This window comes from Equus asinus, chromosome 14 (genome assembly GCF_041296235.1).
Source record: "Equus asinus isolate D_3611 breed Donkey chromosome 14, EquAss-T2T_v2, whole genome shotgun sequence".
NCBI lineage: Eukaryota > Metazoa > Chordata > Mammalia > Perissodactyla > Equidae > Equus > Equus asinus.
In genome coordinates, this window is record NC_091803.1 from 46,575,455 (window position 1) to 46,599,327 (window position 23,873).

The following is a 23,873-nucleotide window of genomic DNA, read 5'->3' on the forward strand; positions in this document are numbered from 1 at the left end:
TCACAGCTCTGGAGGGGTTGGCAGGGCTGTGCCCCCTCTGAAGCCTGTAGGGGAGAATCTTTCCTGCCTCTCTAGCTTGTGGTGTTTGCCGGCAGTCCTTGGTTTGTAGACGCATCACTCCAATCTCTGCCTCTGCCGTCACAAGGCCACCTTCTCCTGTGCCCCTGTCTTCACATAGCGCTCTCCTCTCTTGTAAGGACACCAGTCATATTGGATTACAGGCCCACCCTACTCCAATATGACCTCACCTTAACTAATTACATCTGCAACAACCCTATTTCCAAACAAGATTGCATACTTGAGGCACCAGTGGGTTAAAATGCCAACGTATCTTTTTGGGGGATACAATTCAACCTACAACACTCCGTAAACATCCCAGTGCTGATAGGAACCACATACACTCACTCCACCCTCAGTCCATCCTCTGCCCACTGCTCTGGACCTTGGCAGTGAGAGTGAGGAGGGAAAGTTGTAGGACCAGGGCCATTCAGGACCTGAGAGCAGCTTCCACATACTCAGAAGGAGGAGGTAGCAACCAGTGTCCCACAGATGCACATGGCATGCGGGGCTGCTGGGAAGACACCTGTCTGATTAGGAATCCCAGGGCTCACACCACTAAGCCTCCCAGTTCACCCTTGTAGGAAAACTCTGAGCATGGTGGGTGTGCTGGCACAGGTCTCTGAGCCACATAGTGGGGGCTGCATTGATGGAGAAGAGGGAGAGGGAAAGGATCTCAGCCTGGGTATCTTCACTGCCCCGATGCCAGCCCTTTGCCAGGGGCCTCATCCCACCTGCCTGTGGGTGGTGGTACCACTCACTATGGCTGTTCCTCCTGACCAGGCTGGACACCAACCAGTTCCAGGACCCCGTGATGGAGCTGCTGGGCAGTGTGCTGAGTGGGAAGGACTGTCGCATTCAGAGGATCAGGTAACACTGACCCAGGAAACCCTGCCCAGGGTGCCTACCTGTCTCTCAGGGTCTGGGGCTCCTTTCCTATCCTCTCTGCTCAGTTGGCCAGTGGTACTTTCAAGGAGAGGTATCTTTGAAACTTGTGGCTCAGGATGCAGGCTGCTAGTTTCTGTCCATTCTGGAAAGTTCCAGAGGCTCAGGTACCCCCTGTAAGACAAGGGAAAAGATATGATGAGGGTCAGATGAGGGAGATGGAAGCATTTCTCCATGTACCATATGTGCTGATGTGGTGCCAGGTCAAATTTTCTCTAAGCTCTCAAAGTTTGCTCTCAAACAGTATTCTGGACACAGGATTGCATCTTTAAATAAAATGTAATTTTTTTAATTAAGAAAATTAATTAAAATTTAAAACAATTTAAAAAATTTTTAATTTGAACATCTCATCTTTAATGTTTAATTAGATGAAAGTTTCTATGCTGGCTGCCAAATGTATCTATGTGCTTATGAAATCTCTCCAGTAGTAATATTTCTGAGTCTAAGTAACACCCTGGTTTGTAGCTGAGTCGATGTGATGACCTGAAGGTAGGTTTCAGAGAACTAGGGAGGGGAATTTGGAGAATAGGACCCAGAGAGTAATTTTTCATCCTCACACAAACTTCCAAGTTCTGAAATAATCTTTATCCGAGGAAACAAAAGTGTAGAATGAGTCAGAAGCAAAACTAAGTCATTGAGGACAGTAGTTAGAATAGTGGGCTCCGTGTGACCTTGTACAGTCACCTCTGTGCCTAAGGAGGGTAAAAATGGGGTTTAAAAGGTATCTGTGACCCCTGTGAGTTCAGGGGTCCCCATGACCACCCTCAAGTTCAGTGGACTCACAGAACTCAGAAAAGCCATTAGATCCACAATTCATTACATTGAAACAATACAGGTTAAAATCTGCAAAGGGAAAAGGTGCCTGGGGCAGGGTCCCGAAGAGACCAGGCCTGAGCTTCCAGCTGTCCCCTCCCAGTAGAGTCATGCTCCCAGCGATGACGTGTGACAACACACACGAAGCAATCCAACCAGAGAAGTTCGCCTGAGTGAGGGGTCCGGAGTTTTTACTGGGGATCCGTCATGAAGACATACCTGACCTCCCACATAGCTGACCTTAGTCTCCAGCCCCTCCAGAGGTCAAGCTGTCACTGCATGGCACAGGGCCCCACCATAAATCACACTGTGAGGTAAACCATCTAGCAAGGTCCAAGGCCTCCAGGTCAACAAGTCAATGTCAGGCAGGACGTTCCAAGGGCTTAGAGGTCACCTCTCAGGAGCCAGGGGCAAGGTTAATCCTTTACTACACACTACCTCTTAGAGCTTTTGTGAGGCTTCAGTGAGTTAATTCAGGGAAACTGCTTAGGACAGGCCAGCACAGAGGAAGTATCGGCTATTTATTGGCAAGATTACCTTTGTCTTGTTAGCCAGAGATACAAGTGTAATCCCCTCGAAAGAAATATGATAATGACAACTTCTCATTATTAATATCTTTTCCTTCATGGGAGCCCCCAACAAACAGTCAACTTTCAGTGTTTTGCTTAAAGGAGTCTAGATAGTGCTCAGAAATTTTTATGAACAAAGCCAAAACTTTCTTCTGTGGCCATATGCCCTTCTTCACCTCTCTGCAGTTGGTCCTCAGTGCCACATCCCTGTTTGAAGTGTTCAAGACATCCTTCAGAAAACACACATGACTCATGAAATATTACTTATAAAATAATTATAGAAGTCCTGGTGGGGGAGGGTAAACAGAGGTGCCCTAGATTTTGAGAACATTTATATAGAAGGTGGTCTGGATGAATGGTCTTCAGGCTTTTTTTAAGCAATAAAACCCTTTTTAAAAGTGATATATCATGGGACAGCCCTGGTGGCCTAATGGTTAAGTTTGGCATGCTCAGCTTCAGTGGCCTGGGTTCAGTTCCTGGGTGAGGACCTATACCACTCATCAGTGGCCATGCTGTGGCGGCAGCTCACATCTGAAATAGAGGAAGATTGGCAACAGATGTTAGCTCAGAGTGACTCTTCCCCAGCAAAAATAAAAATAAAGGCAAATCTGTTTAAAAAAGTGATATATCAGGCAGAACCCCAATAGGTAAGACAGACAAAAGAGGGGAGCTGCTAGCAAGGAAGGAAGAGGGGGTAGGGGGCCCAGAGCCCAGGCACTTGGTTCCTCTTCAGCCTCCTGTTGGCTCCTGAAGCTTTTCTGAAGAACCCTAGGGGCCCTTGAAACATGGCTTGAAAAGCACTAGGGGTTCTCATTGTATCCTTTGGCTGCCCTATTGTTTTAAATGCGTAAGAAACTGTCAAGAAACTCAACAGCTACCATTTCTGAAATTGGTATGAAGCAACACTAAGTTGATCCACTAGGATATTCCTGGAGTCATCCTTTCAAGGATATTTTTACTTTTTAATTTTACTTTTAAGTTAGTTCTGTAATAACTCTACCGTTTTCCTTTCTTGCGTTAGAGAAAGGGCCAAGAACAGTGATGTGCTGGGAGTATGAGTTTAGCACTAGTTCATGAGAGCGGATGGTTAAATTTTCCGGAATTTTTGCAAGCTGGAAGTGCTTGAAATTGGCCATGGTGGGAGTATTTACACCATGGAAATTGGCCAATGCAACAAATCAGGAATTTTGTGTTTTGTTTTTTCCTGAGAGCCAGTTTTCTAGCACACTGACTGGCTGGGATGCATGTGGTAGACCTCTATAATTGTACATACTCTTTGCTGTGCTGTTCATGTAGAAGATGTTGTGCTGGATTCTGGCCAAACTTTTCCCTGGGACCCTTTGCCAGCATGTAGGTCTGTCTGCCCTCTCTGGTCCGACTTTACCTAGCTTTTCTGGACCTGGCATTCTGCTCCAGAGCTCACCTCATCTCCACCTGGGTCCAGGCCCTGACAATGCTGGGGTGGCCAGGGGTTTGGATCATGGGCATGGTGGTAAGAAAGAGGCGACAAGATTCGTATACCTGTAATAACCACTCTTCTCCCTCTCCTTGGGCAGTTTGGCTGAGAACCAGATCAGTAACAAGGGGGCCAAGGCTCTGGCCAGATCCCTCCTGGTCAACAGAAGTCTGACCACTCTGGAGTAAGTAGAACACCAGAGGCCAATCTTAAGTCATCTTGTGAAGTCCCCTCCTGTGAAATTACTGAGGTCCCATCCACGCTGCCTGATTCAGCCCATAGGTAGCCTTTGGGCATAATACCCATAGTTCACTCAGAGTAAGTTCCAAGGTCTTTGGGCCCCTGTAGACAGGACCCTAGACCATACTCTCCCCTGGGTGGGTTGGAAGGACAGCTGAGCAAGCAAAGTCATGGCTCCTCCTCAGTTGCTGGGACTCACCCAGTGAGTCACCAGAATTTATGCTCTGAACCTAGTGTTATCATTCTCCTCCTCTCCACACTTGGCCCAAGCCCACTAGTCCATCAGATCCTGCTTTCTGCTCCCCATCACATGGGACCATCTTGGGAATCTCCTTCATTGTTCAACTAAATAAGGATCTCTGCCCCAGTTCTGCCAAACCTGAAATCCTAACCCAGATACATTCCTTTCAAGGACCATAGATTTAAAGGTCAGTGTTAACTCTTGTTCCTCCTTCCGTCCCTGGGAATTGGTTAAGAGAATGGTTCTTTGTCTTCCTTCCACCAGCCTCCGCAGTAACTCCATCGGACCTCAAGGGGCCAAGGCGCTGGCAGATGCTCTGAAGATTAACCGCACTCTGGCCTCTCTGAGGTACGTGTCATCTGCTTCCTGTCCTGCTGCCCCCAAGAGAGGGCCGGGATAACCTTCTTCTTGGATGCCACCCATAGAGTGGGAGGCAATTCAAAATGGTGGGCATGAGATACCAGCTCCCAACTAATTAGATATGATGGGATCTTGTATCCTAAGAAAATTTCCAAACTCCAGCTCTTCCCTAGTCATTGTGCTTGTGTTTATGGCCTGAGCAGAGGATAGAGGAGAAGAGGGGAGGGGTATGTAGAGGTGGAAGGGCAAAATAATCTATGAGGAAAACCTCTTGCCCTCCATTGAGTGAGAAATTCCCAAGCCCATGGTATTAGAAAATTCCCCTGAGGTTTTTTCCAGGACATTAAAAAGCCCATTTGGGGCCACCCTGGTGGTGTAATGGTTAAGTTCACATGCTCCTCTTCCACGGCCAGGGGTTCGCCAGTTCGGATCCTGGGCACAGACCTACATACCGCTTATCAAGCCCTGCTGTGGCAGGCATCCCACATATAACGTGGAGGAAGATGGGCACAGGTGTTAGCTCAGGGCCAATCCTTCCTCAGCAAAAAGAGGAAGATTGGCAGCAAATATTAGCTCAGGGCTAATCTTCCTCAAAAAAAGAAAAAGCTCATCTTGCAGAAGGTTCTTATGGTTTGGAGTGGTTTGCCGTGCTCCTTTTAGGGGCCTGTGCTTGTATCCATTCTTAATTGAGTGTGTACCATCATTTTGTTTTGGTTTTTTCACTTATTTACTTTTATTGAGGTGAAAGTCACATAAAATGTACCATTTTAAAGGATACAGCTCAATGGCATTTAGTACATTCACAATGGGGCAACCATCACCTCTATCTAGTTCCAAAATATTTTCATCACCCTAAAGGGAGACTTTGTTCCCACAATCAGTCACTTCCCATTCTCCCTTCCCCAAGCCCCAGCAACCACCAATCTGCTTTCTATCTCTAAAGGTCAGTGTTAACTCCTGTTCCTCCTTCCCTCCCTGGGAACTGGATGAGAGAATGGTTCTTTCTCTTCCTTCCACCAGCCTCCACAGTAACTCCATTGGCATATTCTGGATATTTCATACAAATGGAATCATACAATAAGGCCTTTTATGTCTGTCTTCTTTCTCTGAGCATGTTTTCAAGGTTCATCCACATTGTAGCTCATAGTGCTTCATTCCATTTTATGGCTGAATTTGTTGTTGTTAGTGCTGTCAAGCAGATTCCAACTCTAGCAACCCTGTGTACAGCAGAGAAGAACCCTGTCCAGTCTTTTTGCATCATCCTCTCACCTTCCGGCGCTATATCAGATGATGCTCCACTGCTATTCATAGGGTTTTTCATGGCCAGTTGTTTTGGAAGTGGGTGGCTAGGTCCTTCCACCTAGTCTGTCTTAGTCTGGAAGCTCCACTGAAACCAGTCCACCACGGGTGACCCTGATGGTATTTGAAATATTGGTGGCATAGCTTTCAGCATCACAGCAACACTCAGCTGCCATAGTATGACAACTGACAGATGGCAGTATGGTTCCCTGATAGGGAAATTAATCCAGGATGCAGCAGTGAGAGTGTGAATCTTAACCCCTAGACCACCAGGGCTGGTTTTAAGGCTGAATAATATTCCGTTATATGGACAGACAGACCATAATTTGTTTATCCATTCATGAGTTGATAGACATTTGGGTTATTTCCACCTTTTGGCTGTGTGAATAATGCTGCTGTACACATTTGTGTACAATTATATGAGGACCTGTTTTCAATAATTTGGGTAGATACCTAGGAGTGGAATTTGCTGAGTCACGTGGGAACTCTATGTTTGACCTTCTGAGGAACTGTCAGACTGTTTTCCCCAGCAGCCACACCATTTTACATTTCCACCAGCAGCAGACGAGGGTTACAATTTCTCCACATCCTTGCCAACACTTGGGTGCTGTGGCTTTTAGCTGTTCTTAGGACTATTGATGACCTAGTTATCATTGTCCAGAGACTATGGGCACTTTGTCCCCAGTCAGCAGGCAGGCGCTGAGAGACCCAGAGGGAAACCTAAGGCCAGAGCATCAGCAAGAAGGGCTGATTACTCCCTAGTTCCCATGTGATGGGCAGTGAGAGCATGTAATGGTCAGAGCCCCTTCTCACCAAGGTCAGCTGCTGGCCCCTGCTTAGGCCTTGGTGACACTGTGGTGGGTGTTCAAGCCACCCTCGGGTGCTCCATCAGTAATGCGCCTCTTCCTTGCCTCCACAGCCTCCAGAGCAACACGATCAGGGATGATGGTGCCAGGTCCATAGCTGAGGCCTTGGGCACCAACCGGACCCTCTCCGTGCTGCAGTGAGTGGACAAGCTGCCTGGCAGAGAGCCTCCTCCCTCCTCTCCTCCTCCAAGGGCCTCTCTGCCTGTTTTCTGCAAGTAGGGATGGATGGGGCAAGGTGCACGGTTTTCTGACCCATCTGGATGGCCCCTGGAAAACTTGATGCCCATCGCTTTTCCAGAGAATGGGGTTGGGGAAATAATTAAAAATAAAGCCTCCTGCCAACTCAGAAAATCCTGTCCACGAATGTAGGAAAGGAGGAACAGCTCTATTATTTGAATAAACATTCAGCTAGACTGCAGTGCACCTTATAGGCAGTCCACCAATCAGAATGCGAAGACAAAGAAATCTCACCCTTTCCTATAGCCAAGCAGACACGACCCATTACAAATGTGTTTTCAAGATAAACAACAACTTGTCTTCAAGTAAGAGGACTGGACAGCATGGTTTGTCACAGTTTATCCGAAATTTGCCTGGTAGTTGGGGTAGCTATCTGTGTTTGCTAATTTGCCTTTATCTAAGGGAAAAATAAAACTTCTCCTATCTTCATGATAAGCAGGCACTTACAGTGTGGAGCCAGTGCTATCTCCTTGATGTGTACATTTCAGAGAGATGGCTCCAAGGTTCTTACAAAAGACATTCGTAGGCTGTAACCTGGCAAGAGGTTTATTTAGCTTTCAAAAAGATGTACGTACTTCTCAAATGGACAGAGAAAGAATTTATAATTGCAGGTTTTCTCAAGAAAATACTTCAAGGAAAGAGACAGGGGAAGGTCGCTTTCCTTTCTGGAACCAGGGACAAGTCCCTTTTGTTTAGTTTGTATTTAGCCTCACACAGGAGAGGTGCTGCCTTGCCTGTCCTTCTAGGATAAGCACAGGGGTTCTCCTATAACGTCCTCCAGACATAATATAAGAGGAAGTAGCTTTTAGAGATCTGTCCTAGGAAGGTTTGTACAGCTGGGAGGTAGGCTGCTGGCTGGTCTAGATGGAGGTAGACGGTTGAATGCTGAGAGCATTGGTTGGGTGAGGCGCCAGCAGGGCTTGTATGTGAAAGTACCCACTTGGGAGTTTGGTGGATATTATCAGCATTTGCTGGTTACTGCTTTCCAGCCTCTGACAAGGGAGGGCCCAGCTGCCCTTGCCTCTTACTCTCCACATAATGTCTATTGGCATCACTTTCGCAACAATTCACAGACCTTTCCTGGAGACCTCTTCCCCCTGCTCTGATAAATCGAGAGGGCACTTGAATAGTCTCTGACCTCTCACCTTGAAACAGACTGTCCTTGGCCTTGGAATGGCTGTGGCCAGTTTTGCTGAAGGACCCCTCTCCTTTCCCACAGCCTGCAGAAGAACACCATTGGGCCCGTGGGAACCCAGCGGATGGCAGATGCCCTGAAGCAGAACAAGAGTCTGAAGGAGCTCATGTGAGAAATGCAGAAGGGCCAAATTGATATCCTCAGTGCCTGGCACAATGCCCAGCCCCTAATAAATATTCTTGAGCATGGGGATAGATGGGTAGATGAGTGGATAGATGGGTGGATGGAGAAGCGGATGGATAGCTGGATGGATGTGTGGGTGCAGGATTGCTGGCTTTGGACTCCAAAGCACTGGACCAGGGGAATGGAGACCCAGATTCCCAGGATGATGTGAGCCCCAATTGTCTCAGGCTCACATTTACTGCTTCCTAGCTGGCAGAAGAAAACAGCATTTCCTGGTCATTTTCACATAAAGTATCACAAGTACCTCTCACTAAAGGGTTGGTCCAGCTCCTCACCAGGGAGTCAAGAAGGACTTTGGGGATCGGCTCGGTAGTGTAGTGGTTAAGTTCACGTGCTCCACTTCAGTGGCCCAGGGTTCCCATGTTTGGATCCTGGGCCCAGACCTAGCACTGCTCATCAAGTCATGCTATGGCGGCATCCTACATAAAATAGAGGAAGATTGGCACAGATGTTAGCTCAGCAACAATCTTCCTCAAGCAAAAAGAGGAAGATTGGCAATAGGTATTAGCTCAGCACTAACGAAAAAAACAAACAGAAAAGGAAGGACTTTCGTATCTTGATCTCTTGCAGGCAGCTGGTGATCACTTGCAGAGGCTACTACCTAACTAGCCTCAGGCAGAGCAAACTGTGCACTGGGCACCCTTAAGACAGCAGACAGCCCTACCCTGGAGAGGAGGCCAGCTCACCCGGGTCCTATCTCTTGCAGGTTCTCCAGTAACAGCATGGGTGATGGAGGTGCCAAGGCCCTGGCTGAGGCCCTGAAGGTGAACCAGGGCCTGGAGAACCTGGAGTGAGTCTGCCTGATTACCCTCCAGAGGTGGTTGTGGGCAGAGAGTGACCTCCCCCAGGGTTTCCCATCCAGAAGGTGGGGGAGTCCTGGATGAGGGCTATCAGTCAGCAGTCAGGGTCATTTCCCTGCCAGAACCCAGCCAACCACCAACCCTGGGCATACTGTGATCTTAGTGTCTCTCCCTCCATGCCCACCCTACTTGTCCCATTCCCACCTCCTATCCCCCCTGCCGCAGCTCCGTTTCCCTGGACAGTAAGGGTTGGTGTTGGTTCTGGAGTTTTCAGAGTGACAACAAGCACCGAATGCCCTTGAGAAGCTGGTGCAAGTGGCTGAAGAGGGGGTTGGCTGCAGTGGCCTTGGTAGGGGGTGGGGGAGCTCAGCACTGCCCACACTGGGGAGACTTGGTGGCGCCACTTTCTCTGGGGGCTGCAGACACAACACGCCTCCCTCAGAGGCTGTTTGGAGCCACCCAAATCAAGGTAGAGTCTAAACTTTGGGGCTGGTTGTGCTAGCCTTACCTTCCCCGACCTAGCAGGGGCTGGAATGTGGGGGATGGGAGAGGAAAGAGGAATGATGAGAAAAGCAGTGTGGGGTGACACCTGTTCTCAAGGTCCCCCAACTCCCTGTTGAACCCAGTGCTTGCAGTCCCAGGCTGGATTGGCAGCTCCCTCTGGGTCCTGGGCCAGCCATACCAAGTATGCCCCATCCCCTGTTGCAGCCTGCAAAGCAATTCCATCAGTGACGCAGGAGTGGCAGCACTGATGGGGGCCCTCTGCACCAACCAGACCCTCCTCAGCCTCAAGTAAGTCCTGGCCTCCCTCACCAACCAGGGGGTCTGAAGGAACTTTGGGACTTGGAAGGAAAGACTGGCGCTAGGAAGCCTACACCTACCCCGGTGGGCCTGTCATGGGGAACAGCTATGGTTGGACAGCTTGATTCTTGAGCCTGGCCTCCTACACTCTTGCTGCTCTCTTGGGAGGGCAGGGGACAGCTGTGGCCCTCAGCTGGCCCGCTCTGCTGCTCCCTTCTTATATGCAAGCCCTTTAGGTACCCAAGCATGCTTGCCTGCCCCTGCCCCTCACACCTGAGGTCCCGTCGTCTCATCCCCTTCCTCCTGGACTGTCCTACTACTGATAGTCCTAAAGTGAGGACACCTGGCTGACTAGCTGTCAGAGGCCTGAGCTTGCTGGAACAAACTCGTCACACCTCAGCCCAGATCGGTCACGAGGCCCAGGTCCCACCTGGGGTTTCTTAGGTTCAAAAAGCCTGAAGGCCTGGGCTTATCTCCCCAAGAGGCCACATCTATCTAGTCAGCAGCTCAGGGTCTTCTCTTTCCTCAGCCTTCGAGAAAACTCCATCAGCCCAGAGGGAGCCCAGGATTTGGCACATGCTCTCTGTACCAACAGCACCCTGAAGAACCTGGAGTACGTGAGTGGGGGGCAGGCAGTGCTTCCTAAGGCTCCTTTATGCCCCACTGGGCCTCGCCCACTCAGAGCAGGGACACAGATGGGCCAGACCCTCATTGCCCTTGCCATTGTACAAGGCTGGAAAAGGACCTGCTTGGGAGGAGGTAGCCAGGAGACCTGGCATCTGGTGGCAACCCTGACACAAGTCCCCCACTCTCATGTCATAAATTACACAAGATGAGGTTAGTAGGGACACTGCTTGCCCCCAACCCCCATGGTGATGGTCGAGCACGTAGGAGGGGCCACGTTGTGAGGGGCAGCACAACACAGGGATCAGGAGTGAGTCCCTGGCAGCCCCACCGTCTCCTGGCAGGTGACTTGTCATGGAACTTCACTCAGTGGAGCCTCGGCCCACCCCTCATGGAGTTGTCAGGATTCGGTACAATAGTCCAGGGCACATGCCTGGCACAGCGCCTGGGACAGACAAGTGCCCCCACAAGCATGAGCCAGGCAATCCTAGCAGACTCCATGCGGTCCTCAGTGCAGGTCAGAAGCGCAGTCTGGATTCCCTGGTGAGTAAGAACAGGGGCCTTCATAGCTGGCTCCGGCTCACTTGCCCCTGTTCCCCTCCTCCCAGCCTGACAGCCAACCTCCTTCACGACGAGGGTGCCCAGGCCATCGCGGTGGCAGTGAGAGAAAACCGCGCCCTCACGTCCCTTCAGTGAGTCTATGGCAGCTCCACCCACCCCACCCCTCTGCAGAGCTGCAGGGCCACACTCAAACCAACTGATGCATGATACCAAGTCCAGCTTTGGGGCTCCCCTACATGGTCTCAGGGGCCTCCAGTCAGCCGTGCCCTGCCCCCTGCTCTGCTTCCTGAAGCTGATCCACCGAGAGGCCAATGGTGGGAGGTGGGTGCCCATGGCTGTGCCTCTGCAGGTCACATGTTTCATGCAGGGACCATTTGAGTCTTTCCCTGTGCCCACCCCTAACCAGAGAGTGCTCGTTGACCCCTTGGGGACTAAGCCTGAGGAGGGTTGCAGGAGTTCTGCCCATCGGTGGCCAGGACCCCGTCCTGCAGGGACTCCATCCCTACTGTCAGACTCTCCTGGGAGAAGCCTCCTCTTTCTGCAGTCTCCAGGACCTCCTGGGCTCTGCCCTGGCCACATGGTTACATGTTTGTGCCTGTCCAGCCTGCAGTGGAATTTCATCCAAGCCGGTGCTGCCAAGGCCCTGGGACAAGCACTACAGCTCAACAGGAGCCTGACTAGCCTTGAGTAAGTGGGGCCTCTCCAGAGGCGGCAGGGAGGGCAGGGGAGCAGAGGAATCTGAAACCCCAGTGCCCACCAGGCACAGGGCTCATGCAGATGGCCCCCAGCACACAGCCTCCCCTGCCCTAAGGCCAGGGGGCATGTTTCTGCCCTCAACTGCATTTTTTTTAATTAACAGCTTTATTGATATATAATCCACATACCATAAAATCCACCCATTTAAAGAGTTCTATTCACTGGTTTCTAGTATATTCACAGAGTTGTGCAACCATCACCACAACAAATTTTAGAACATTTTCATTGCTCCAAAGGAAACTTCATACCCATTAGCAGTCACTCCCCATTCTCCCCTGCCCTCAGCCCCTGGAAACCACTAATCTACTGTCTCTATGGATTTACCTGTTCTGGACACTTCATATAAATGGAATCATACAGTATGTGTTCTTTTGTGACTGACGTCTTTCACAGTATAATGTTTTCACGGTTCATCCATGTTGTAGCATGGATCCTTACTTCATCTCTTTCAATGGCTGAGTAACATCCCATTGGATGGATAGACCATATTTTGTTTATCCATTCATTAGCTGATGGACATTTGGGTTGTTTCCACTTTTTGGCTATTATGAATAATGCTGTATGAACATTCCTGAACAAGATTCTGTGTGGACATGTTTTCATTTCTCTTGGGTATATACCTGGGAGCAGACTTGCTGAGTCAGTGGTAACTTTGTGTTTAACCTTTGAGCCTCACCTGCTTTTGACCCTGACCAGTTCTTCTCCTTCAGCTTCCAGGATTTCCCATCTCTGGCTGGTCCTCCTCATTCTTTTCTTCTGTTGGGCTCTGAAATACTCGTGTTCCTCAGGGTTCTGTCCTAAGCCATCTTCCCTTGAATGACATCTCTTCTGGACGTTCTCCTCCTCTCCCAGGGCTCCAATTACCTTTGAAGTCCTGGTGGCCCCATATATGTATTCCAGACCACTCTCCTGAGCTCCAGACCCATGTATCCACTGGCCACTCTGCATCTCCTCTTGGTTGTCTCACAGGCGCTTCCAATTGCCCAAATTCTCTCTCCCACAAGCCAGCTTCTTGGTTTCCCATCTCATGAATGGAATGAGCCAACCAAGTGTGCAAACTGGAAACATTGCCTTTACTCACCCTTCCCACTTGCAATTTATTTCCAAGTCCTGCCAACATCCCAGCCATTTCCCTCTGTCCCCATGGCCACCATCCAGGCCACCAGCATCACTCACCTGCAATCACTATAGCAGCCTCCACATCTCATCCATCCTCTCACACTGCTGGACAAAGATGGCTCCAAAATGTAACTCTGTCCCTGCCCTGGGTAAGCTGTTTAAATCACTGCCCAGTGCCTGCAGAGTGAAGTCCAACCCTCAGCGTGGCTTCTAAGGTTCCCAAAGACCTGCTTCCTTTGCATCTCCTCAGCCTCATTTCGCACTTCAGCAACTCAATTCGACTTTTTTTGGTCCCTTTGGTGTGCCAGGCCCTCTCTCCCATCTCTCATCCTTCAGGTTTTAGTTTACATCTGTTTCCTCTGGGCAGACTCCAATACCGCACTGGGATGGGAGACCCTGACCGGTGCCCCCTGCAGCCTGCACTTGGCTTATGGTGACTGCTCATTTAATCGTGTCCCCACCTGAGTTCTAAGAGGGCAGAATTGGGCTTTCTAATACACAATACACACTCAAATGTTTGTTAAAATTATCAATGCAAACTGCTCCCTTAAACATGCCAATGTCCACTTCAACTAAGCTCTTAATCACTTACTGCTCCAGGGCCTGCTACTTTCCTCCAATGTGGAAGGAAAAAAAAGAAAATGTAAACATTGACTAGGAAGAATGGGCCGGGGATTGAGGACTTCAATTTAATTTTCTAGATGACTTTGAAAAGCACACCCTTTTGTCCAACCCCTTGTTGATAGTATTTCCATGAGTCCCTTTTCTTGTTTGCCTCTGATGGTCCAGACTCATGCAGATCCCAGACCCCTCTGCATGTTAATTAGGAGGCTATGGGACTGCAGTGACCACACAGGGTGGACAATTATCCTCAGGGCAACCCTGGGAGTATAGTCTATGGTGTGTATGGTCTGAATTAAATCTAGAAGGTCCAAGCTCAGCACGTCATGCTGGAGTGCTGGCCCTGTGCCCCAGGGGTCACGCTCTGTGTTCAGTTTACAGGAGAACGCCATCGGGGATGAAGGCGCCTCTGCGGTGGCCAGTGCGCTGAAGGCAAACACGGCCCTCACTGCTCTCTAGTAAGTCCCGAGATGCACGGCAGCCAGGAAGCCGGCCCCCTCACCATCCTTTCATGCTAAACATCAGTCTTGTTTCCCCGTCAAGGAAGGTGTGTTTGATTTTTTTAATATTAGCAATCGGGACACCAAACACCTAGAAAGAATCAGTGGTTCAGGGCGTGACCTCCCCTAAATGCTCCAGGAGACTACCTTTACTTCCTGTATCCATAGCATCAAGATCTCTGTCCTAGGCATCGGACGGTCTAGGTAGGGGACGCGGTGTTCTTTGCACAGACCACGGGACAACAGTTTTCAACTATTTTGCCACTTCCAACCTTGAGACAAGAGGGTGAAAACGAACGGCAAATATGGCGAGAAACTGGGCTGGGGCAGGTGTGAGGGCTGGAGAGGCCTGCCCTGTCCGTGTTGATTCCATTTCCTCTTACAGTCTCCAGGTGGCCTCCATTGGTGCTCCAGGGGCCCAGGCGCTAGGGGAGGCCCTGGCTGTGAACAGAACCTTGGAGATTCTTGAGTAAGTATTCCAGTGTCTGGTAGTCTCTTGTCCAAAGTAACCAAGTTGTTGATTCATAATAAATAGATATGGAAGGAAAAAAATGTGAATTTACATGGAAAATCACAAATCATTTAAATGTCTTCACTTAAATCAAGCTTGCCCCAGCTTCCCCTGATCCCACTTCATACCTTTTCCTGCAGTCACTATTGTTGGTCCTCTTCTCCTATCTGCTCTCATATCTTCTCATATCTGCTCTCCTTGGCCTTGCCCAGGCTGACATCGCCCTGTTTAGGGGCCCATGGGATAGCCAGAGGCCACTGATCTCCGTCCAAACTCCAGGGTGCGGGCATCAAGTTCTGTGGGGCTCTCAGGTGTGTCCAAGTCATCCCTGCTCTCACCCTTCTGTGAAGCTGAGCACATGGGGACTGCTGGCTGGAGTGTTGCATCTCCTCTCTCAGCCCCGTTCTCCTTTCTTTGGAATGGAAAAGGAGGAGGAGGGTTCCAATAAAACACGCAGGTTGGGCTGGCATCATCCCTCCTTGTGTGTCCTGCTCCCCAGAGCTGATCTCTGTTCTTAGCCTGGGAGTGAGGAAGGAGCAACTCACCCGCCGTGGTTGCTGAGTAAACACTGCCTCTATCCAGTAGCCCTCATCTGAAGAGGTATCATTTTTGCCTCTTAGCTATCACTGTGCCTTAGGTTTCCTGTTTTTCCTGTCAGCTTAAGAGGAAACACCATCGGAGTGGCTGGAGCCAAAGCCCTGGCGAATGCTCTGAAGGTCAACTCAAGTCTCCGAAGACTCAAGTGAGTGGTTATAGAGACCTACCTGCACCCTAGAGCAGCAGACTTCTTCTCTTCTGGAACCTCCCCCATGGGATAAGATGCCCTTGATCTCTCTGTACCTTCTTCCTTCCAAATATAAATAGCTCAGACTGTTCTGTTTACTATAGCCCAAATTGAGGATGGGTTTATTCATTCTGCCTAGCTTGAGTCAGAGGTAGGTCACTCAACATCTGCACTTTTGCTCTTACATCCTTCATGGCACTTGGGTGGGACAACCTGGCTACTTGTAGACACAGGTCTCAGAGTTAAATGCCACTTCGCTGTTGCTATTGCGCCTGTGGACAAATCAGCCCCTGAACTGCCCCCCAAGATAATGCAATGCTGCTTCCTGGGGCATGTTCTTCTTTTCTGAATGGCTCACTGTGGTATCTCTATCTTTCCTCTGCTTAGTCTTCAAGAAAACTCCTTGGGGATGGATGGGGCGATATGCGTTGCCACTGCACTGTCTGGAAACCACGGCCTCCAGCACATCAAGTGAGTGGGCCTCAGCAGCATCTGCTCGTCCCTGCTATTCTCATTCAACCTTAGAACTGCTCCCAGGTCAGGCCCTACTTTCCACCCGTTTCTTGGAGCCACCTGACTCCCAAGGAGTCTCTCAGCAGCTCTTCAGGGGAAGTTGGTATAAGAGGGAGCCATTCTGAGCCTTGTCCATGGGAGGGATCCTGGAAGTACAAAGGTTTCACGTGGAGTTATGCATTTTATGTAGTGACCATATGCTCTTTACTAAAGAGAATCTGCAGGCCTTTAGCCCTTCAATTTCTCAAGCCCTGTCCTAATCCTTCTCTTCTAGTCTCCAGGGAAATCACATTGGGGAATCTGGTGCCAGGATGATCTCAGAGGCTATCAAGACAAATGCTCCCTCATGCACTGTTGAAATGTGAGCAAAACAAGTTCCTCATAGGCCAGGCAGGAGGACAGACAGATGCAGCTGGAAGCTTTCCAACAAAAAGAACATTTTCCAGGGTGCCTTCCTGTGGTCTGGGAATGATGCTGAGTCACATGAGAGCTGGTCTCCTGCAAGGAGGCAGGAAAGGTGCTGCCAAAGGAGGTCACAAGCACCTCTCCTGGTCCAGTCAGTCCTGGTGGGGGCAATATGCACACTGCTATGGGACAGAGAGGAGAGGGAAAAGTCTTCCACCAAGGGACTCACAGATGTAGGCCTCAAAGCTCAGCAGGTAAGAAGTTGGTCTGAGCTTATTTATACCCTGAGGTCATCATGTACCCCTAACTTTTCTCATTATTACTGCCCTGGTTTAAATCGTCCCCCTCACTCTGAAATGAGTTGCCATCTTCAAGCCCATTAAGACTTTCAATTTGGCATTGGTGACAGAGGAGATCATTTTTTCTTTTCTTGCGAAGAAAAGAAGGTTTTAGGAGTATGATCCTTAGAGACACATGGAAAAATTATGGGAATTTTTTTGAAGAGAAATGAAGGCTTTAATTATGGGATTCTGGAGACAGAGACAGAAAAAAAACGTTCTCCAAGGTTTTTTCCATTTTTCATCCATTACAAAATCTCTCAAAGGCATGGATTACGTCTGGCATGTTATTTGGAGCCTGGCACACTGGTTATCAATAGCATGTTAAATACTGATGGCTTAATAATGTTACTCTACATTGGACTTCCAAAACCAGTACTGTGGCTATAGCTTCCCTATGAAGGCAAGCAAGCTGAGCTTCCTGTGGCATAAATTCCCTCGGATGTCTGTTGAAAGGAAAAAGACCCCAAATGGCTCTCATCAACTAAATAACCAAGGAAAATGATTATGAAGATTATAATTATTTTTAAATTTGAACAGGAAGCACTGTTGTTCCAAAGGTTTCTTTAAAAATGAGTATTCAGGCAAGAATCATCAATGGATACTAATGCCATAGATGAAAGTCTATTGAGGAAGAAGACAGCCACACAGTCTCAAAGTATCACCCAACAAAAGGTATTTACAAAGGGAAAAAGGTACCTTAAAGATGGAGAAATTTTGCAAATGCTGCCTTGAAGTGATTAAACTTAACATCACCAATAATAAGACAAATGGACATCATGTCCCCCTGCTGTGATGCCCTGAGAAGGACACATCACTGATGTAGTATTCTTGCCAAAAATGTTTACCTGAATCTAATAGTGAAGGAATAATCAGACAAAATCCAAACTGAGAGGCATTCTGCAAAAAAACTAGCCTGACCTCTTCAAAAATGTCAATGTCATGAAAAATACAAAAGGCTGGGGACTGTTTTAAATTGAAGGATATTAAAGAGACATAAGAACTTAATGCAAGATCTTTGGTAGGATCCTAGACTGGAGGGGAAAAAATCAGCTATAAAGAACATTATTTGGAAATTAGGGACACTTGAACATAGGTCTTATGTAATATTTATTGGATTACTGTTGTTTTGAAAGGTATTTTGCTGGGTATAGAATTCTAGATTGACAGTTTTTTCTTTCAGTACTTTCAAGATGTTGCTATACTGTTTTCTGATCTGCACTGTTTCTGGCTGAGCTGAGAACTCAACAGAACAAGAGTTGCAGTAGTCAAATGCTGGAGAAAGTTGTGCCCTGCAGGAACTGGGCACTGGAGACACCTCAGGGACCAAAGCAGTGGAAAAAGAAAAGTGTGCTGGAGCCTCCAGGGACTGGGCAAGCAAGCCACACTAGAACTGGAAGGAAAGCCCCCTCCTCCTGCAAAGTCTCTCTGCACTCTATGGACAAGGCTTATCATCCTGCTGGCTGGCAAAGGAGAGAGATTTGCAAGGAATAGCTCCGTTATCACTGAGGAGGCCACAAGGTGAATTTGGAGCTGAGGCAATAAACTGATGACCAACACAGTGGCTTTTTTGTTTTTCATTCTGGACAGTTTCTATTGCTGTGTCTTTAGGGTCACTATTGTTTTCTTCTGCAGTGTCTAATCTGCCCTTAATCCCAGTTTGCATAGTTTTCATCCCATTTTTTTAATCTCTAGAGGTTTTGAGACTTTATATCTTCGATATCTCTCCTTAATATGCTCAAGCTTTCTTCTACCATCTGAATATATGAAATATAGTTATAACTGTTTGAATGTCCTTTACTACTAATTCTATCACCTGTTATTTCTTAGTCTATTTCTTGATTTCTCATTATGCCTGGTAATTTTTGATTGGACACCAGACATTAGAAATGTTGACTTATTGGGTGTATTTTTATATTCCTTAAAATATTCTTGAGCTTTATTCCGGGACACAATTACTAAGAAACAGTTAGATCCTTTCAAAACTTGCTTTTAAGCTTTGTTAGCCAGGATTGGCCATCCTTCAGTCTAAGGTTACTCTGGCCCAACTTCCGAGGTATTAGCTCAGTATTCTGGGTACTCCACCTGATGTCCAAGTCAAAAAACTGTTTTGGGTCTTACCTACAATAGATACTATAGAAATCCAGGTGTAAAAGATGGTAAAATCAACCTTTGGCTTCTGACTCCAAATAGGAGCATCAACCCAAGTGGTTATCTGTTGTGTATCTTTTCAATATACAGTACAAATTTAAGCAGAATGGCTCCTAATGCAGACTTTGCTTCATCAATTACACACACTCTCTCTCTTTCCTAGTAGACTCAACCCTTCGCATTCCACGATCTAGTTCCCTTCAGCCAAAAAAATCACGTTCAAGTTTTCCTCTCAAACTCCCTCCACCAAAAAACCCCACAAAAAATAGCCCTCTGCCCCTCCAAAATGTTCTTTGACCCTGCTTTTCTCCCCTGGCTCTGCCCTCTCTTTTCACTTGTGACCATCCCACCTTTCTGAACAGTCATCCATAGTGTGTTGGTTCAAAATTCCAACCTCTCTTCAACCCGTCATCTTCTATCTGACTTCTCCTGGCTAAGGTCACCGGAAATTTCCTAACTGCCAACTTCAATGGCTGCTGTGACTCAAGCTCACTCATACCAAGGATCTAGCACTTGTTCACCTCCCCCGTCTTTGGGAATTCTCCCCTGCCTTGGCTTCCATAACATTACGATCTTCCAATCCTACCTTCTTGTTACTACTCTTCTTCAACACTCTTTGAAAAATTAAACAGTTTTTCCTAACTATTAAAATAAAATATAGTCACTTTAGAAAACACTTTCCATCTTTCTTTCTGGTTCCTTGTGGACGTTTCCCTTTAGACACAAGTGTTTCTCAGGTTTCCACCCTTAGCTCTCTTCTCATCCCACATGGTCTCCCCTCAGGAATCTTCTACATAAATGATTCTCAAATCTGAATCTCCAGCTCTTACCCCTTTCCTGTCTGAATATTTATCTTTTTAAAAACTCATTTTCATCAAAGCAACATACATAGTAATACACATAGTTTAAAAAGCCAGAGTATTACTAGGCTTAAAATGGAAAACAGCAGTTTCCTGTCCTGTTCCTCCCCTTCCTGAATACCCCTATCCCCTAAACTAAATATCCTACATACACTATTTCTTGCTTTATCATTTTAGAGATTATCTATTGACTTTCCTATTATGGGAAATGGCACTTGTATGTCCATCGCCTTATGTCCCCACTTTTTGTTTCTTCATCCTTTCAATATAGTTATAGCATGATTTTTGGTTAAATCATTATTTATGTTTATCTTATGACTTTATGAGTACTAATCGCTGCTGAGCCATTTTCTTCCTATATAATCTACTGTTCTTTCTAGAATTAACAGTTGCATCATTTAAAAAATTTACTTTTCTGTGTCACTATTGCTTAATTCTTTCCAAACTGTCCAACAGAAGTGTAACATCTGAATACTATTTCTCATAGACACATTGGTTATTCCATCAGTTCCATTTTTCCCTAATGACATCCCTTCTTGAGCCCTTTGCCTTCCTGATCCAGTCACATCCTGAATGAGAGGCCTTCTGTTCTGGGTAGGAGGAAGAACCTTTTAGTTCTCTTCTAATTCAACCAGTCCTGGAATGCTAGCACTCAAGAGTCCTCTGGGCCAATCTAATAGCTGTGATATTTATGGAGTATGTTGGTAACTAAAGGGACATACCTTCCTTTTAGACGTTTGACCCTGATATAATTTAAAATGCTACTGAAAGATATCTTGCATTTCTTCTTTCTGTCCCAACTAAAACGGGAACAGTTCTTTGGACTTTGTTCTTGATGGCTACCACCAATAAAAATTGAGGACTTAAAAAATATCTTTATATTTGCTGTCAACACACACATTTTAAAGCATTTTAAGAGGTCCTTTAATTACACAGGAAAAAAAACTGTCGCCAGAGATCTAAATGGTAGTTTTTCATTGACCTAATCACATAATCTTCTTTGGGGCCTGAGTCTGCTCTGCTGCATGGCAAAACCAAATGACACCAGGTCATAAGGCCCTTGCACATATCTGACTCCTGGATCTGATACAGAGAAAGAAGTACATTAATAACTATGATCAAGTACTTGGAACCTCTTCATTGAGAGAAGCTACTCAAGTCAGGAAGTGCCATATCATGGTGAGACTCTGCATAAACTCAGTTAACCAAGGGATGAAGGATGACCAAGAAGCAGGTGAAACAATGAAATGCCCACTGCAGCTGTTGCCTCCTTCTCTGGGTGTGTTATCTGAGTTTGAGTCGGACTCCCATGTTAATGTCCATCAGAAGAAAGCATCACATACGGAAAACAGAAATATAGTTTTTGTTTTTTCAAAACATAAGTCAGGTCAGACTCAGGCAAACCAAAGCTATAACATCCAAGAAGATGCAGTCACTCTTTTGCTCCTGAGAAGCCATGGCATCTGAGGTGGTTAGCATGGCTCCCGACACACCTATCTCCTTTTCAGCTTATTGTTTTGAAGATGGCACATCTCAAATTACTGGTGAATTAACTGAATGCTGAATGTTTAAAAAAAAGAGTAATCTCATACATCAAATTTAGGAAAAGACAGAGAAAAACGCAAAGATAGAAATAATTGTCACACAGTCTTCTAGAATTTACATGTACCACATTAACCTGTGAACTTTTCTTGAATAGTATTTATATGTTATAGGTGCAAATAAAATAATTACATTTCCCAGTAAAGCTTATTTAATAATATAAAAATATGGTATTAAATACATTTATTAAGAAAGAAGTAACTTCAGAAGTCTTCTGACTATATAATGAAAAATAAATGAAAACTGTTCTGTGCTTTCCATATTAACAAAACAAAACAACTCCACGTGTCACTTCTCATTTCACAACAGGGAAATTCTTCTAGTGCTTCTCTACCTAATACAATTCTAGTTTATTTTTTTAAGTCAGAAACACGAATATGCACTCAAACTTCTTCCTTAATTTGCTTTCCTAAGGAGGAATGTCAGCCTCCTGAGAGAAAATGGAATGTTTATAATCTGGAGCCTCTCTCTGTTGCCTAACATTCAAGGAAAGCTGGTTTTCCTCTAACTTAGCCAACTTTCATTCAGAAAATTTTAGTAAAATATATTTAAAGCTTGGTATTGTGACCATGCAGAAGACAACTTTAAAATGAAATAAGGGCTACCATTAAAAGCTGGTGTACAGTAAATGTTCTCAACTGTGTAAGTGTTTAATAGTCTGACACTTCCCTCTGATTCCTAAAATGAGTCCTTGTGCTCAGTCTGGCCCACTGACTCTTAGAGGAAATGTGTGACAACAATAGCCAAGACCTATACAGTGCTTCCCCTTACTTCTCCTTGAGTTTTTGTCCTGTGGATGTGAATCACTAATGTGCATTTCTCAAGTTTTAGGAGGTAAATGAGGCCAAAAAAAAAAACGTCATCTTTGAGATTTGGTTCAGTTCTTGTTTAAGCTTTGTGGAGTAACACATAGGAGGCTAAAGCAGAAATAGGTATTGCTTCATTAACAATGAGTCCAGCTGGCTTAGTGAAGAGAACATATGTTTCCTTCCTAACCTTCTAATTTCCCATTTACCTACAAATCTGAGGGTTTTAATCTGCCTGGGTCCCTCAGCAAGAAGGTCAGAAGTCATTGTCACTCTCATCCAGGGGCTCAGGTTTCCGAACCCTTCGACTGGGCTTCGCTGGTGAGAGAGCGATGCTCTCATCTTCCAAATCATCATCATCTTCTTCATCATCTTCCATGTCAATTTCACTGTCCTCTGAGTCTTCCTATAGGAAAAAGACAGTAAACAGAAGTAAGGGTCCCATCCTATTACTGACATCTTGTCAGCAAAGACCCTACTTCACTTTTTACTAGTAGCTCAATAACTAGCAAGCCAGCCCTAGTGGTCTAGTGGTTAAGATTTGGTGCTCTCACCGCCACGGCCTGAATTCATTTCCCAGTCAGAGAACCACAACACCTGTCTGTCAGTTGTCACCCTGGGGCAGCTGTGTGTTGCTGAAAGGTATGCCACTGGTATTTCAAATACCAGCAGGGTCACCCAAGGTGGACAGGTTTCAGTGGAACTTCCAAACTAAGACAGACTAGGAAGAAGGACCTGGCCACCCACTTTCAAAGAACTTGGCCATGAAAACCCTGTGAACAGCAGCAGAGCATTGTCTGATATAGCGCTGGAAGGTGAGAGAATGGCGCAAAAAGACAGGGCAGGGAGGGTTCAGCTCTCCTGTACACAGGGTCACTAGGAGTCAGAATTGACTTGACAGCACTAAGAAAAACCAGCAACACCCTCATGTGAAGGAAGAGCATGGCAGAGAAGCAAGCAGTCAGGCTGTGGGGGCATAAGATGAGACCAATGTCTAGATATTGCTGGCTGAAATACAGACGTAAATATATCATCTAACCAGTAACCTTCAAATACCACTGTGCAATCCAAGGCTGGCACTGCAGGGATTGGCTTTCCCACTGATGCCTCAAAAACACCACTGGATCTGCACTGAGCAAGGCTCACTGGATGCTGCTTTGCTCCTAGGGGCCAGAGACCCCCCAGTGGATAGTAAGGAGGGTGGGGACTTGGAGAGAGGGAAGGTAGGCTTATTTGGGCTTTGGTCAGATTGGGGATGGAAATCGACACCGGAAATGGGAGCAAGGAACAAAATAAAAGAAACACTCTCTCCTTCTTCACCTAGATCTAGGGTGACCAACTCAGCCAGGTAAAAAAAAAGCAAGTCCTGCATCCCAGGTAAACTAGGATGGTTGGTCACTCTAGATCATTCCCACCAGCATATACACATGCTGCTATTTCCTTCTTAAAAAAACAAAACAAAAAAATCCCAAAACTTAATCCCACCTTCCTCTTCAGCTACTCTGTCCTGTTTCTCTAGTCACTTCACAGCAAGAAAAAAAATGAGTTTTGAGCTCACTGTCCCTACTTGTTCCCCCTCTCATTGCCTCTTAGGCACACTCTAGTCAGGCTCTCACCCCACCAATGCCCCCAAACTGCTCTTGTCAAGACTGAAACATCT

The 23,873-nt window shown here is 46.8% G+C and overlaps 2 protein-coding genes across 18 annotated transcripts in view; one reads left to right on the forward strand and one right to left on the reverse strand.

Annotated features, from left to right (window-relative positions):
• Positions 1-17,784, forward strand: part of NLRC3 (NLR family CARD domain containing 3) — a 34,419-nt gene extending 16,635 nt beyond the window's left edge. For 2 of the 5 annotated variants that reach the window (XM_014833142.3, XM_044746760.2), the window contains 15 exons: positions 841-927; positions 3,941-4,024; positions 4,586-4,669; positions 6,900-6,983; positions 8,303-8,386; positions 9,168-9,251; positions 9,970-10,053; positions 10,592-10,675; positions 11,295-11,378; positions 11,851-11,934; positions 14,118-14,201; positions 14,629-14,712; positions 15,413-15,496; positions 15,926-16,009; positions 16,326-17,784. In XM_014833142.3, the coding sequence (XP_014688628.2) occupies positions 841-927; positions 3,941-4,024; positions 4,586-4,669; positions 6,900-6,983; positions 8,303-8,386; positions 9,168-9,251; positions 9,970-10,053; positions 10,592-10,675; positions 11,295-11,378; positions 11,851-11,934; positions 14,118-14,201; positions 14,629-14,712; positions 15,413-15,496; positions 15,926-16,009; positions 16,326-16,416 (1,270 nt within the window). In that variant the 3' untranslated portion in view covers positions 16,417-17,784. Of the gene's footprint in view, positions 1-840; positions 928-3,940; positions 4,025-4,585; positions 4,670-6,899; positions 6,984-8,302; positions 8,387-9,167; positions 9,252-9,969; positions 10,054-10,591; positions 10,676-11,030; positions 11,096-11,294; positions 11,379-11,850; positions 11,935-14,117; positions 14,202-14,628; positions 14,713-15,374; positions 15,497-15,925; positions 16,010-16,325 lie in introns of those variants that run through there. The other 3 variants (XM_044746761.2, XM_070485057.1, XM_070485059.1) reach the window with 3 other exon arrangements.
• Positions 17,785-19,033: 1,249 nt separating this feature from the next.
• The window catches only part of CLUAP1 (clusterin associated protein 1), a 35,571-nt gene continuing 30,731 nt past the window's right edge, over positions 19,034-23,873 (reverse strand). For 11 of the 13 annotated variants that reach the window (XM_070485067.1, XM_070485064.1, XM_070485071.1 and 8 more), the window contains one exon: positions 20,669-22,619. In XM_070485067.1, coding sequence (XP_070341168.1) covers positions 22,470-22,619 — 150 coding nt within the window. In that variant the 3' untranslated portion in view covers positions 20,669-22,469. Of the gene's footprint in view, positions 22,620-23,873 lie in introns of all 13 variants that reach the window. The other 2 variants (XM_014833151.3, XM_070485063.1) reach the window with 2 other exon arrangements.